At 47.9% G+C, this 16,292-nt stretch overlaps 1 protein-coding gene across 3 annotated transcripts in view; it reads right to left on the reverse strand.

Moving 5' to 3' along the window:
• Positions 1 to 16,292, reverse strand: part of LOC147748463 (A.superbus venom factor 1-like) — a 1,277,467-nt gene that overhangs the window by 1,097,109 nt on the left and 164,066 nt on the right. For all 3 annotated transcript variants that reach the window (XM_086962056.1, XM_086962049.1, XM_086962065.1), the window contains one exon: positions 5,424 to 5,494. In XM_086962056.1, the coding sequence (XP_086818182.1) occupies positions 5,424 to 5,494 (71 nt within the window). The remainder of the gene's footprint in view (positions 1 to 5,423; positions 5,495 to 16,292) is intronic.

Raw genomic sequence — 16,292 nt, forward strand, 5'->3', positions numbered from 1 at the left:
CATATGCACACCTGGACGTACAATCTAGTAAGAAGAGAATCGCAACTCAAACGGAAGCAAATGTATGATCCAGCAAAGGGAACCTATCCATTAAGTGCACAAATGAAATCAGGATGCAACCTATATTGTAAACAACCTTTATACTAAGAATCCATGGGAGTAACATCCTGCTAGACTTAAAAGATTATGATTACATCTGCTTACCTATCTAGCTGTATGTAAGTCACAACTTGTGTATGTCTGCCTACCTTTCTAAATCAAAGCCCACAGTTCGTCATTATCATTCAGTCCGTTGATTGCGGTGTGGTATCTTTCGATCAGTCTAGATTCTGTACGATTTAATTTAGTCTCTAGATCCCCTCCGTTGTTTGCTAGGATTACCACTACTGACCAAGTCAAATCTTCCTCACTATGCGCTCAGGGACAACAAACTTCACCCCCAGCTCCCCAGAGTTCTTTTGGAAGTGCCACTGCTGTATTGGGCCTCCTGAGGAACTGCGTGCCGCAAGGAGCTGGAAGCGCGACTCAACGAGAAGAAGCGTGTCGCCGTCGCTGTGCATGCCGTCGCAACTCCGGAGAAAGGAGGGTGTTGCCGCTGGAACTGTCGCACTGCACCGCATCGGAGAGAAGCGTCCCGCAATGAAGAGGAAGCGTGTCGCCGTCGCTGCTACTGCTGTCGCAACTCTGAAGAAGGAGGGTGTTGCCGCTGGAGCTGTCGTACTGCAACGCATCAGGAGAAGAATCTCGCAACGAGGTTGGATAGTGTGGCCGTTGCTGTGCCTGCCGTCACAACTCTGAAGGAGGGAGTCGCCGCTGGAACTGTCACATTGCACTGCATCGACCAAGATCACCTCGCATCCCCGAGAAGGGCGCCGCCGTCGGAGCTGCTGCCATCGCATCTTGAATGTCGCCGCTGTAGTTGTCGCATCGAGCGGAAGCTTCACGCATCGTGGGAGAAGAGTGTCGCCACTGGAGCTGCTGCCGTTGCATCTTGGATGTCGCCGCTGTAGTCCAAGGCATCAGACCGAGAACTTCTCGCATCCTCAAGAAGCGTGCCGAATCTGGAAGATCTTCACGTCTTTATTTCTTTGTATCTGAACTTTGCCGCATTTCCCATCGCTGCGACATTGCTTGTCGTGGAAGCGCAACGCAACTTAAGGTACATTGACGCAGAGTGTCGCATCTAAGAACTGAACTGAACTATGCTTAATCTACCATCCTAAAGTAATCATAGTGTGTATTTTTGTCGTTTATGGTCTTGTGGTAACTCTATATAAAGTCTACTTATTTTTTATATGAAACCTGTTTGGTGTCCATTTGTAGTGTTGTCACTGGGTTACTGTATCTGGTCACAACTGCTTAACTTACAACGCCTCTGAAATAGGCCTTGACTGCTCGTGCCACGCGACCTAGAGGGTGAGCAGGGGTTATTTTAGATGTGCAAACCCCTTTCCCTGACTTGAGGAGAGCATCCCTATTTGTCACAAGTACCTACCTGTGCCAACTAGAGACCCCCACATCTAACAGTGACTATGGTGGCCGAACAAGATATAGCCCGGCAGTGGGGAGCGGCGGCTTCACCTACCTTGGCCTCCTGGGAGAGAAGGCTGGACTGGTGCATGTTCAGAGAAAAGACGGTATACATTGCACGAGGATGCCCCAAAAAGTGGTCTGCAGTGTGGTCTGGGTGGAACGTATATAGGGGAGGGATCTGTGTGGCCCGGTACATTCCTCAGAGGAGGAACCGCTATCCCCCTGACCCAACTCAAGGGATAAACTGTCATTATTTGTGTAGTGTATATTATTTTGCTATTGTCACCACTGCGTTCTCGCACTATGACTGTACTTCTGGACGATTGTCACTTATGCTATGTTGATTTGTTACCTTTTTGTCTAAAGCATTAAAAAGATATTTAAAAAAAAAAAAGATAATCTACATCTCAATACTTGCTGCAGAGCTCTACTATTGCAAAGGTGGATGACGCAATGAATTCCTTCTATAGGAGAGTGAATAGGGAGAATGAAGAAAGTAAGAGTAAAGGAGGTTGTGCATGCCACTCACTGTCGAGGTACTGCACAGTTTAAGAAACGTGGGCCCAATTCATGGCTGGATAGTGGCATAGATTGCCAAGGTTTAAATGGAACTGGGCCATATATATTGTGATGTTTAAGGATAATAGGAAATACCACAAAGTTGGCTGCTTCTCAGAGAAGCACGGCAATTTAGATGTTGCAGTACTATGGGGAATGTTATGTTAGTGAATTCATGCTGAATAAGTCATTAAAGGCATCAAGAGATTATTGTAAGCAGGGGATGGTGCAATGTGTTAATAGGATGAGCTTACTTTTGAACAATGAATTAGATTGCTGTGTTAATAAGCAAGTGATAATATTTATTAATAATTCTGTATGATAATAAATGCATTAAATTATGCTTTTACGTTGATTCTATTTGTGTTTAAATATGGACCCCGCATAAATATGTGTCATCGGAAGTACCGGATAGCGATATGACGCTAGATAGGAGTACACCTCAAGCATTGGATAAGGATATCAATCCAGGGTAGATTGAAGACACAGGGCAAATGTACGAAGCCAGATGTAGGTACAGCAAAGGTATTTGACTAACATGTGGAACGAGATGTTAGTTTCTAGAATGCAATGAACAGGGATACGGAGACAGTTGAAAGTGCATCTGAGGCATGTGACAAGGATATGGAAATGCATGTAAATCATTATCAGTGGAAAAGTTAGAAGTAAGCACATCTGACACAATATAAAAGAGCATGGAGGAAGAAATGTGAGCTGCTTCTGAGACACTGAAAATTAAAATAAATAGAGCCAGCGGTGAGTACGTCTTGCATTCTGTACAAGAGTATGGAGAGGCTGGTATGTACTTGATAAACATAGGGAGTGGGTTTGCTCAATTTGATCCGCACATCTACTGACTCTCTAAGTCCATAGAGAAATTGTTTTATTACATATCACTTAGTGAGAGGTGCTCTTAGAAGGTGTTTTACACCCACCCACTGGGGTGTCAATCAGTCTATGGATCTAAAGGATCCTGACCCAATATTAAATAAACTACACCCGAGCACACCTAATCATTATTTCTGTAATCCAATTATGGCAATTATGGAAATCCTTTTATAACACAGTACAAATCCCAAGGAAGTCTTTAGCCAAATTTCCTGAGATTCAGCTCCAAAAAGTACTTCAATCACACTTTCCAATCAGGTCTTGAGTGCTTTATTTCAAACACATGTATGTTGACACAGCATCAGCCACAGCAGCAGCTGGTATTTACTTGAGGCAGTGTACTAGGACCTGTTGCAAAGAGTGAACATTTTATGAGACTGCAGCCGTCATCTTTAAGACACCAGAGGATGAACCTGCCATGTCTTAATGAAGTATTAAGTGGTGGAACGGAAGCTGGTCAGAACACCTCAGATCATCATCAAGCACAGAGAATCTCCTTTAACTCATACCCATGCCTATAACATAAGGTCTCACCTAGACCCTACAGCCCTACAGGCTGTATGGATGAATTTTCAGAAAAGTAGAGGAATATGAAGAGGTCATGTAATGGATAACATCAGCAAACATGTGAAGAAAAATGAATTCCAATAAGTTGTCTTCAGAGAGCTAGGACAAGAAAACTGTAGCTGTCGGAACCTCTTTAGTCCAGTCAGCCCTCTGTGCACACGCCTATTGGTCCTAGAAAACACCCTGAGCCCCTTCAAGCAAACAATGTAAATTTCCATACAACCCTAGGGGCCTCATAAGCAGGTACTGTAAGTTCTTAGAAGATGTTTCCTGAGCAAATTAATCTTCTATTAGGTGAGTCTGTCCTAAGCATGGGCGAATTTTGCGAATTTCGCGTTCGCGAATTTTGCGGATTTGCGAACTCGCAATCCGCAAAATCCGCGAATTCTCGCGAATTTGTGGATTTTTTTTTTTGTGTTCGCGCGGGTTTCTGCCAGTTCGCGAGGGTTTTGTACAATTTCGCAAAACGCGAACTTACCTGTCGGGTCGCAAGTTTCGCGAACTTGTTGTTTCTACGTGTCCAGCCTCTTCTTCATCACTGCCACTCTCTGTCACCACTGCCACTCTCTGACTACTCATGCCACCCTCTGGCCCATCCATGCCACCCTCTGTTTCATCACAGCACCCTCTGGTTGTCCAGTCAGTGTACATTATTGTGGCAACGCAAGCACACCTTCCCTGCCTCAAGTGACCTGAATTAATTTGGGGCTGATTAATGTGTCACAGAATATTTTTTTAGCTGGCACCTGCTTCCTTAGTGCTTCCTGATTAGTGATCTTTTGCACTTGCTAAGGGCTTTCATTGTTGCAAAATTAGTTACAACACCTGCCCTGCCCCAACTGACAATAATGAATTAGGGGCTGATTAATGGATTTGAACCTCCAGCCTGGCTCCTGCTTGTCTCCCTTAGCTGTAATTCAGGACCTTTGTGGCATATGTGTAACTATTCTGAGGTTCAGAGCAGGGTCACATAATAGTTGCAACTGGCAACTGAACTCTGGAGGGGCCCCTCAGGAAGCACTACAGGAAATGGCTACTAATGATGAGCCTGAATTTTTGAACCTGGTAAGTAGTTTCAGTTTTGCTAAGATCGTATTTCTGCAATTTTGCGCTTATTCGCGGGGCGCAAAGTTGTACTGGGAAGCCGCGAACTCACGCGAACAGTGCGAGCAAGCCATGAAATCCGCTGCTCGCGGATTTGCGGATTTTGCGGGAGATTCGCGAATCTCGCGTATTGCGAATTTACCATAAATCCGCAAAATCCGCGAGCAAAACGGATTTTCCGCCCATGCTTAGACTCTGTCCTCTATGTTAGGAGTAACCTCATAAGAAATTCTCATAGTGCAAAATCTACTCCCTCTCCAGTGAATCCGACAGAAGTAAACATGAATAGACGCCATCATGTGTGGGGAAGATCCGTACATGACTAATTAAGCCTTGAGAAATTTGCTAGGGCATTAGAGGCCAAATGAGCGACAAGTGTGGGTTGTATGGTACGTCATGAAAGCCATCAAATTTAAAAGAAACCTGTGGAAAACATCTTGACAGAGCATTGATCATTCTACAGTTCATTGAATAAATGATGAATGAATAAACATGAAGAGAGCTTTGCTGAACGCAACCCCCATCAATTGTATTGTAAGAGGAAAGCCCTTGAACAACTGTGTACTGTGTCATTGTTCGGCTCCGTTCTTCATGCCCCTGCATCTCATGTTATCTGTTCTTCAACTGGAGATGTGGAAGCCATTTCTATACAGTGGAACTCGTGTCAGTGTCCTAGTTCTACATGAACTGCTGTGACAGGTAGAACAGAAATGTGTCAACATGTGAAAAGTTTAAAAATTTGAATATAACTCTCAGATGGGTGGACATCTTACCTCAAATTCAACAATGACCGTTCTGTTGACAGGCTGAAGTCTGCCACCCATGGTGAACAATCGATAAAGTACTGCAGAGAAAACAAAGAGAGATGCCACGCTCAGGTCCCACACTTTGATGGCATGCAATCACACAGAACAAAGCAGGGCACTCAGACAGGTATCGAGTGGGGAGATAATAAAAGAGGTTGGATTTTGAAAAAAAAAATCACAACTACTTACAGATGAAAAATATTTGTCTGTTAAAGCGTTCACAAAATGATACAATGGAGGAGCAGCGGGTTTAATCTCTGTCCATGGCCTGAACATACACACTTCCATTTGAGGCTGATGTGACCGAATGGCAGCCAGGAACAGTGAAGTTGCTTTTCAGCAATCCTGACAAAACAGAATTTTGCAGCTGGTGCCTCTGTGTCATCTGAGGAAGGAAACATCTTTATGGTCTTGTGTGTAACCCGCACAAAGAGACCTCAAGCACTTCCTCTACCTTGCCAGTGGGAGCGCTCCCTTTTACCACTCCTCTCCACTCGCCATTAGGTGCTCAAGCTCTGCCGCTGCAGGGAGTCACTCTTCCACCCTCGTCACTGGAAGCAGAAGGGAAGCCCTCTCCTCACTTCTCCATGCTACCACTACCTACACCTTGCCCCAATTATTTTTAGACGATACACTTTCATTTTTAGGTTTCGCCTGCACAGCTTGTGAAATCTTTTGTATTTAATATATCTCAAAAGTTCCCATTGCTATATTACTGTATTCATTCGCCTTAGTGTGGAACTTTTGTTGTGTTAAACTTCCCCTGGCAACACACATTTACGATACTTGTACTAAATCTGTTCACACTGTTCAAACCCCGTTCACTGTGAACGATAAGATCTCTTCCCATGGAAAAGGTAAACAGCAACTAACAGTACGCTGAAATGCTTATTTGTTATTATAACTTTTGTAGTATTTCCTATCGATGCCTCAGTGCCATTCTTTGCACTTTGTAGGCATTTTCAGATTGATTTTTTCAGCTTACTCTATGTGTTCATTATGATCAAATTCTGAATGTTGTAATCAACATTGCACGTTAACAATTAGGTTAATAGACAAGAGCTATGCTATGGTGCAGTCAGGTGCAGTGGCACTGGGCCAAAAGTTGTCAGAACTCCTCTAAACACCTACTGTTGCTATACATATATTCTTGCAGTTAAAAGGGGCTTGATTTGAATGGTGCAGCAGGTATAGTGGCACCGGGGCCAGCAGCTCTATGGTCATAACTCCACTAAATACCAAATGTTGCTATATTGTACTACTACTACACAGGCAGTCACAAGTGCAGTTATCTTGCAGGCACTACGGGCATGATTTGAATGGTACAGCAGGTGCGGCAGCATTGGGACCAAAAACTCCAGGCACCCCACTAAACACCTAATATTGCTATATTTTATTCCTAAACAGGCAACGACAAGTGCGGGTACCTTGCAGACAACAGGTCATGATTTGAATGGTGCATTAGGTGTAGTAGCACCGGGCTCAAAAGTTGTCAGAGCTTCTCTAAACGCATAATATTGCTATATTTGGCTACAAAATAGGCAGTCACAATTGCAGTTACCTTGCAGTTAAAAGGGACTTCATTTGAATGGTGCAGCAGGTGCAGTGGCACTGGGGCCAAAAGCCCTAGGGACCCCCAATAAACTCAGAATATTGCTACATTTTACCACTAAACAAGAAAGTCCCAAGTGCAATTATCTAGCAGATAACAGTGTCATGATTTCAATGGTTCAGAAAAGGGGGTGGTGATGGACAGAGTATCTGAATTAAGCAGAACACTCGTACCCAGTCAACAGATCAGGGCTTGATCCATCACCGTTTTTTAGCTCACTGCACCATCCCAGCTCAGAACCTGGCTACATGCAAATTAGTCTGTCCCTGGCCCAGTGCATCATGGGAACAGGGCAGACCAAACTACCAAGCCAATTCTTTTACTGGAAAGGAAACAAGCTTCCGGGGACCGGTTTCTGGCATTACAGCCGTCTTCGGCCCGGCTTGCTTGAATCCTGATGGTGCAGGGAGCAAGGGACTCATGTCTGAGCATACCCTTCCACGCTTATGGTGGACAAAACGATTCAGAAAAGGGGGTGGTGATGGACAGAGTATCTGAATTAAGCAGAACACTCGTACCCAGTCAACAGATCAGGGCTTGATTCATCACCGTTTTTTAGCTCACTGCACCATCCCAGCTCAGAACCTGGCTACATGCAAATTAGTCTGTCCCTGGCCCAGTGCATCATGGGAACAGGGCAGACCAAACTACCAAGCCAATTCTTTTACTGGAAAGGAAACAAGCTTCCGGGACCGGTTTCTGGCATTACAGCCATCTTCGGCCCGGCTTGCTTGAATCCTGAAGGTGCAGTGAGCAAGGGACTCATGTCTGAGCATACCCTTCCACGCTTATGGTGGACAAAACGATTCAGAAAAGGGGCGAAGACGGCTGTAATGCCAGAAACCGGTCCCCGGAAGCTATTTTCCTTCCCAGTATAAGAATTGGCTTGGTAGATTGGTCTGCCCTGTTCCCATGATGCACTGGGCCAGGGACAGACTAATTTGCATATAGCCAGGTTCTGAGCTGGGATGGTGCCGTGAGCTAAAAAACGGTGATGGATCAAGCCCTGATCTGTTGACTGGGTATGAGTGTTCTGTTTAATTCAGATACTCTGTCCATCACCACCCCCTTTTCTGAATCGTTTTGTCCACCATAAGCGTGGAAGGGTATACTCAAATGTGAGTCCCTTGCTCACTGCACCATCAGGATTCAAGCAAGCCGGGCCGAAGACGGTTGTAATGCCAGAAACCGGTCCCCGGAAGCTTGTTTCCTTCCCAGTATAAGAATTGGCTTGGTAGTTTGGTCTGCCCTGTTCCCATGATGCACTGGGCCAGGGACAGACTAATTTGCATATAGCCAGGTTCTGAGCTGGGATGGTGCAGTGAGCTAAAAAAACGGTGATGGATCAAGCCCTGATCTGTTGACTGGGTATGAGTGTTCTGTTTAATTCAGATACTCTGTCCAGCACCACCCCCTTTTCTGAATCATAATGATTTCAATAGTGCAGCAGGCGCAGTAACACCAGGACCAACAGCTCTAGGCACCCCACTAAACTCCCACTATTGCTATATTTTACTACTAAACCAGCGGTCATAATTTCAGTTACCTTTCAGTCAACAGGGTCATAATTTGAATGGTGCAGCGGCACTGAGCCCAAAATTTGTCAGAACTCCTCTAAATACCTAATATTGCTATATTTTACAACTAAACAGACAGTCACACGTGCAATTATCTAGTGAGCGCTAGGGTCATGATTTGAATGGTGTAGCAGGTGCAGTAGCACCAGGACCAAAAGCTCTAGGCACAACCAATATTGGTATATTTTACTACTAAACAGGCAGTCACAAGTGCAGTTACCTTACAGACAACAGGGTCAAGATTTGAAGGGTGCAGCAGGTGCAGTGGCACTGGACCCAAAAGTTGTCAGAACTCCTCTAAACACATAAGATTGCTATTCCATGAATTAATTCTACTATATCACTCTTTCGTTCAATTTTTCAAAATGTTGATATTACTTTCCCACAATATACCACTAGTAACAGCACATTATATTGCCTTTTTGCACATAAACAAGTCATAACACTTTTAACTTATATTGTACAACTACTCAGCAAGCTACAGCTTACCACAAAAAACAGCCTATTATTAATAGCCTATTTGTAACCTAATGCCTATTACTTTACATGTAGTTTGTTTTACTGTACATGTAAAGTACAGCTGCCTTTTCTTAAGCCTCATGTATGTCATGGCGAATTTGTGAAGAACTGTGGTTCATGCAGATGTAATGTACTGAGGCATCATTCCTCTGTGTATGATATCATCATGCCTTGATTCTGTACTAAGAATGCCAATCGGCCCTCGCAATTGAGTAGGGGTGGCCAAGAGGGGGATGGAAAAAACTGCACCTGCTTTTGTTATAGGGCCCCCGGTAAGAAAAATGGCCCCCAGGATGCAAAATCAGCCCCCCCCCCCCACATCGGCGGCCCACTGGGGAAATGTCCGGTGCACACTGCGGCCAGTCTGGCATGCTCCTTTGCAAACTCACCCTTACATTCCTGGGGATTATGTTAAAGGACAGGTACTGTGTTGGTGCAGGAAGCTATATCACCCACGTATTGAGAGAAGGTGTGAAATGAAAAAGGCAATAGATCGGCCTTACATAGGCTATCACATAAACAAATCATTTGTGTAAGCCTTGTAGACCCATTGTAGGAAGGTAGATACCTGACTCTGGTTACCCCCGACTTTTTTGCCTGGTGTTTTGCTGGTTTTCCGACTTAGTTGGCCTGGGACCCTGCCAATCAGGACCCCAGGCCCACTGCTCTCTCTCTAAAATGGATTCCATGTACCTTAGGTACATTTCCAATTGGAACTGGGCCACCTTGTCAGACCCTGTAACTCAGGGCATCGGTGTACCCAGGGCCTACCAGGGGCTGAAGCATGTATTATGCCACCCCTGGATGGCCATCTAAATCTGACACAACTGGCTGCGCGACAGCTGGGGCAACGTGGCGTACTCGCCCGTTGCTTTAGGTATAGTATCCCTATATCTAACCCTAAAATGGACACCCGAGTTCCTATCAGTCACTCCTATGGCAGGCCTTGACCATCCTGAAGGCAGAGTGCATGGAACCGTGTGAATTGGGCTCTGGCACGAGCCGAGCCCGGTTGCAGCTTGCGGAACCAAGACCCAATGGCTGTTCCATGATAACGCGTACCATATTAGTAACTTCGGTGTCGCGTTATCAAGACATGTCGAGTAAGGTGTCATACGAATCGGGATGCTGACCCCTCACCAATGCTGGCGACGAGGTTAGCATTCCGCCCTTCTAGAGGGACACGACATGTACGTAACTGTGAACCCCGGTTAAAGTTAACTGAAGCCTCAGCTCCACAAAATGGATGCTGCCACCACAGACACGAGTCTGACCTCCTGCTGCTGGGAGTCCTTCCAGCGAGGAGAGCTTGGACAAAGGGTTTCCTGTCCGGGGCGGTGTTCGCACCATCCCAGAAAGGGTTTTGTGTATCCTGGGTAGGCAGGGCTTTACAAGAAGGTGACTGCGGAGTGGCACCCCGGTGCTCACTACGCATCTGCCGGTTAGAACCAGTTCCAGGGGCGCGCAGCCCCTGACCTGGGGAAAGTCCGGCAGGGGAGAGGGGTGTAACTACCCCCCTTCCTGGTCCCACCCCTAGGGCAGGACCTAGTCATGTACCCACCCCTTTCTTTAGGATAAAGGCAGGAGCGGGGACCCTTCCAAATTAGATCATCTTTGAATCAAGAATACTTTCTACAAAAGGAACTCTCGACTCTTCTCAATATTTCTCCCTTGTGGCTAAGGAGTAGTCACCCTGCATCCGCAGGCACCATCTAAGAACTCTGCGGTTTGCTGCAAGTCCTTCCTCAGGAATCCGACTGCCCAGCTCGACGAGAACCGGCTTCCCTGGCACCTCTGACCTCTACCCACATCGTCAGCTCAGCTGAGATCCGTGGGTGCGACGAGACCTCGAGGGACCGGCCATCATCAAAACCTGCACGCTTTCTTAAACCAGCACGACCACTGAGGGATCCTCTGGTGAGTGCTCTGGGGTCCGAGAAGCCCCGACACTGAGCAGCTCCAGCACCGAAGTGCAGCCTCCCAGCATCTCCACGATCTGCGTGGGGCCCTTCTGCTCTTTGCTGTTCAGCACGTTGTCTGGTCACTAGCCGCTGGCTTGTGACCTTCTTGACGACACCCGACAACCAACGCTGCTGGTCTGGTTGCTCCAGACTGGCCTTTGCTCCCTTCTGCGAGAGGAGCACCCCGGACCCTCCTGGTCCACTCAAGACGCCATTTTAGGCCCACCACGTGGCCCTGAAATTTGCCAAGGCTTGTTGCCCCAATCCTGGGCCCAGCGACGCCGACAGCATCAACCTTCGTGGGACAGCTCGCACCTCCATCCGGGTCGCCGACAACGCCTCCTGGTCCGTGAGACTGCAGAGCCTAGCGTCGCCCACCCACCTAGTCGAGGTGACGATCATCCGGTGCCCTCCTGGTACCCTCTGACTACTGGCTAGTAGTACGAACTTGGTCCCCTCTGCTTTCAGGTGTCATCCATCTCTGATCCAGGCTTGGATCTCTACGAACTATTTCCACTGGTCGCCGGCCAGCAACTCCTTCCTTCCGGCTCCTGGCTCGTCAGCGAAGACTCCCGACGTCTGTAAAGACTTGTGCAGCCGCAGCCCTTGGGGCTAGGTAACTTCGGCATTTCGGTGCCCGCATAGCCTCCTTGGTTAAGGGTCCCGAGTCCCTCGCTTCCGACTTGCCTTATCGGGTCCGCCCGAGACCACTAAACTTTCCGTGCCCTCGGGCACTTGTATTGATTGTGCACTTGAAGTATTTTCCTAAGAGTTTTGTTGTGTGCTTAGTACCCTGTCCTCATAAGGAGTACAGGGCTGTTGTGATTCTAATAAATACACTGTTTATTTTCATAACACTTGTGTGGTGTCCTTTCACTTGGTGTTCAAGGGGTATGTGATGGTATAACAGCTGGCTTAACACGCCCTCTAGAGTTTAGCCCGAAGACTGCTCGTATCCACGCTACTAGGATAGCTGGTCTAAGGTTGACTTACAACCAATCACCATAAGGGTCGTTTGGACCGATGCATAGTGGTCGCTAGAATATTGAACACTGCATATCGGGCCAACTTCTCACATTGGTGAGCAGCGGTTGGGATTTGAGCTTGCTGTTGTTTTACCACGCGTATCCTAAGAATATCTTGTGAAAGATCGCATAAGTACTCCAGGTACATATAACTTAGCTTAGAATACTCTGAGTTCTACTGAACCAGCTGTTGTAGCTCCTCAAGGCTTAGCACACCTTGGCTACAACTCTTAGCAAGGGATCAGTAGGTAAACATATATTGTAGGTAGGTGCATCACTTACACCACACTAGAAGCAGCATGTCAGACAAAGAAGGAAACTCTGAGTCTCCCCTTGTGTCAGTCAACCTTCCACAGGTCACCTCCAGATATGCTGCACTTAGCTTCCAAGAGATGCAACAACTCTGTACATCTCGGAAGCTAAAACAGGGTGCAAACCCTACCACTCCGTTTCTGATTGGTCTCTTGGAGACTTATGATGCTAGGAGGGCGGGTAACACCGACCCTTCTCATCCAGAAGGGAATATGCCCCCCCTCGAGGGAACCGCAGGTGACCCTGACCTTATCCATCTCTCCGCAGAAGGTGAAGAGGAGGATGAGGAACCAGAGACATCTGAGGACGAGGCAGACAAAGGTCCAGTAGTGGTTAGCCAGCTAACTAGGGACAACTTAAGCCGGCACGAGGATGGTACTAGGAGACCCCTGGTGCCCCTCTCAGGCCAGCTTAACATTGGGAATGGACGAGTTAGGTCTCTGTCGAGAGGCTCTAACAGATCCGTTCGAACCAATGGCTCTCGAGGCTCTGCTCGAAGAGGGATGACATCCCCTCAGAGGAGAGTGTACGAAGCTAAGGAGCGGGAAGTCAATCTGCAGATCGAAAGGGAAGAACTTGCCCTAGCCAAAGAAAGACTCACCTTCGCTAGAGAGCAAGAATTGAGTGGGACAAATCCCACTGGTGGCAGCATTCCCCCACGGGAAAACAGGAGTTTGGACGCTAGGCACCTGAGTAAGATAGTGCCCCCCTTTAAGCAAGGGGACGATATCCACAAATGGATTACTGCTTTGGAGAGGGCCTGCACTGTACAGTGCGTTCCCCAAAGTCAGTGGGCAGCTATCTTGTGGCTCTCCTTTGAAGGTAAAGGTAGAGATAAGCTCCTCACTACTAGAGCTGAGGACGCTAACGATTACCAGGTCCTGAAGAACACACTGATTGATGGGTTCGGCCTAACCACTGAGCAGTACAGGTTGCTGTTCAGGGATACCCAGAAAACTCAGTCTCAGGACTGGTCTGACTTTGTTGATTGTGCCACTAAGGCTTTTGAAGGCTGGCTACTGGGAAGTAAGGTTACTGATTTTAAAGGATTGTATAATCTAATTATGAGAGAGCAAATCTTAAGTAATTGTCAGAACCAGTTATTACACCAACACCTGGTAGACTCTGATCTGACCTCTCCACAAGAATTGGGTAAGAGGGCAGACAAATGGGTCAGAACCAGGGTCAGGCCTAAGAACCAGGGTGGTGACCAAAAGAAGGAATCAACCAAGCCTCAAGAGAAGGGTGGGAATAAATCTTCTGATCAAACCACAGGGCCCCAAAATTCCTCTGAAAAGGGTGGGTCCCCAACTTCTCCCAAAACCCAAAAGAAACCTTATTGTCACACCTGCAAACAGGTGGGCCATTACAAAACTGACAGCAGTTGTCCCAAGGCCAACAACAATAAGGAGAACATACCCCCAAATAAAGCTTCCCAGCCTCCTGTTACTACTAGTAGTAATCCCCCAGGTGGTGGCAGTGCCCCCAAGAATCTGGGTGCATTTTCTTTGGGAGTGCCTGGGGAATCTGGCCTAACCAGGTCCCCTGACTTAGATACTCTTGTCTGTGAGACTGGCATGGGGTTTGCCAACTTCACAACCTGTCCCAACACTTTGGGCCGGTACAGTCAGGAGCCCCTCATCAATGGTTCAAAAGTTGAGGCCTACAGAGACACAGGGGCTAGCATCACCATGGTGGCTGAGAGCCTAGTCCCCTCAAGGCAACTTATGCCTGGTGCCACATACCAGGTAGTTAACATTGATGGAGTGCAGAGAGATCATCCCATAGCAGTGGTAAATCTCAGCTGGGGAGGTGTCACTGGTCACAAGAGAGTGGCAGTGTCACCAAACTTACCTGTAGATTGCCTACTGGGGAATGATTTAGAGACCTCAGCCTGGGCTGAGGTAGAGCAAGAAACCCATTTTAAAATGGTAAACCTCCATGGTAAGGTTAGTGGGGCAGTGATAGCCACAGCCCCCGTCCAAGATGTCCTCCCTGAACAGGTCAGGAGGGCTGTGCCAGTCACAGCCCTATCCCAGAAAGATGCCTTTCCTGGACAGGTTGGCAAGGCTGTGATGGTCACAGCCCAAACCCAAACTGAGTCCCTTCCTGAAAAGGTTGGTGGAGTTGTGATGGCCACAGCTCAAACTCAGACAGATAACAGTGTTGTGAAGCCTGAAACTATGGATCACTCCACTCAGACAGAGAGCATTGAGGAGGAAGAAAAGTCTTCCCCCTCCCAGACACTAGGTGAGAGCCAGCCTCCTCAGGGAACTGACTCTACCCCTGGTGAAGGAACTGCCCCAGAGGTAGTCAGGCCTAGCCTGGCAGAGCCCCTGATGACAGTGGAACCTTCCCAGGTGGGACCCAGTCTGGAGCAGGTAACCTGCCCCTCTCTACCCTGCCTCGGTCAGCCCAGGGCTGTAGGGGTCAGGGAGGCCAGTGGTGGACCCCAAAGGGCCCCCTGTCCAAAAGAATTTCCCAATCAGCAGATTAGGATCACTGAAGATAGTAGTCCTAGCCAAGTGAAAATAAAACACACTCCTGAGGGATCCCCCTTAAACTTAGTTAGGGAACTCCCACAGCTGGACACTGCTGGGCACAGCCAAACATGGGGCCTAAAAACCCCTGACCTGACCTGTCCCTCCAGTAAGCCAAACCGAGGGACTCAGCCTCCAGCTTTAGGTAGCCAGAGGTTGACCCTGAGAGCTCATAGCAACTCAGTACTGGAAAAAAAGGCACATATGGTGGATAGTGATTGGAGGAAGTTGAGCCCAACAGAAGTGGAGTCTCACTTCAGTACTCCATTCCCACACCAGCCTTTTACTTTGCCAAAGCACACCACAGGTAGCGATTCCCTATGGTGGAGACCCTCAGATACCCTTAGGGTGAGGGGTTGCTTAGTGGACCATGATACAGGGGGTAACCATGCCAGTGCATGTACCACCTCATATGGCCACTCAGGCAATATAGGCTTACCTGGTCAAGGATAGCCTTATCTCCTTTCGTTTGGGGGGGGGGGGGGGTTGTGTAGGAAGGTAGATACCTGACTCTGGTTACCCCCGACTTTTTTGCCTGGTGTTTTGCTGGTTTTCCGACTTAGTTGGCCTGGGACCCTGCCAATCAGGACCCCAGGCCCACTGCTCTCTCTCTAAAATGGATTCCATGTACCTTAGGTACATTTCCAATTGGAACTGGGCCACCTTGTCAGACCCTGTAACTCAGGGCATCGGTGTACCCAGGGCCTACCAGGGGCTGAAGCATGTATTATGCCACCCCTGGATGGCCATCTAAATCTGACACAACTGGCTGCGCGACAGCTGGGGCAACGTGGCGTACTCGCCCGTTGCTTTAGGTATAGTATCCCTATATCTAACCCTAAAATGGACACCCGAGTTCCTATCAGTCACTCCTATGGCAGGCCTTGACCATCCTGAAGGCAGAGTGCATGGAACCGTGTGAATTGGGCTCTGGCACGAGCCGAGCCCGGTTGCAGCTTGCGGAACCAAGACCCAATGGCTGTTCCATGATAACGCGTACCATATTAGTAACTTCGGTGTCGCGTTATCAAGACATGTCGAGTAAGGTGTCATACGAATCGGGATGCTGACCCCTCACCAATGCTGGCGACGAGGTTAGCATTCCGCCCTTCTAGAGGGACACGACATGTACGTAACTGTGAACCCCGGTTAAAGTTAACTGAAGCCTCAGCTCCACAAAATGGATGCTGCCACCACAGACACGAGTCTGACCTCCTGCTGCTGGGAGTCCTTCCAGCGAGGAGAGCTTGGACAAAGGGTTTCCTGTCCGGGGCAGTGTTCGCACCATCC

This window comes from Lissotriton vulgaris, chromosome 1_1 (genome assembly GCF_964263255.1).
Source record: "Lissotriton vulgaris chromosome 1_1, aLisVul1.2, whole genome shotgun sequence".
NCBI classification, from domain to species: Eukaryota; Metazoa; Chordata; class Amphibia; order Caudata; family Salamandridae; genus Lissotriton; species Lissotriton vulgaris.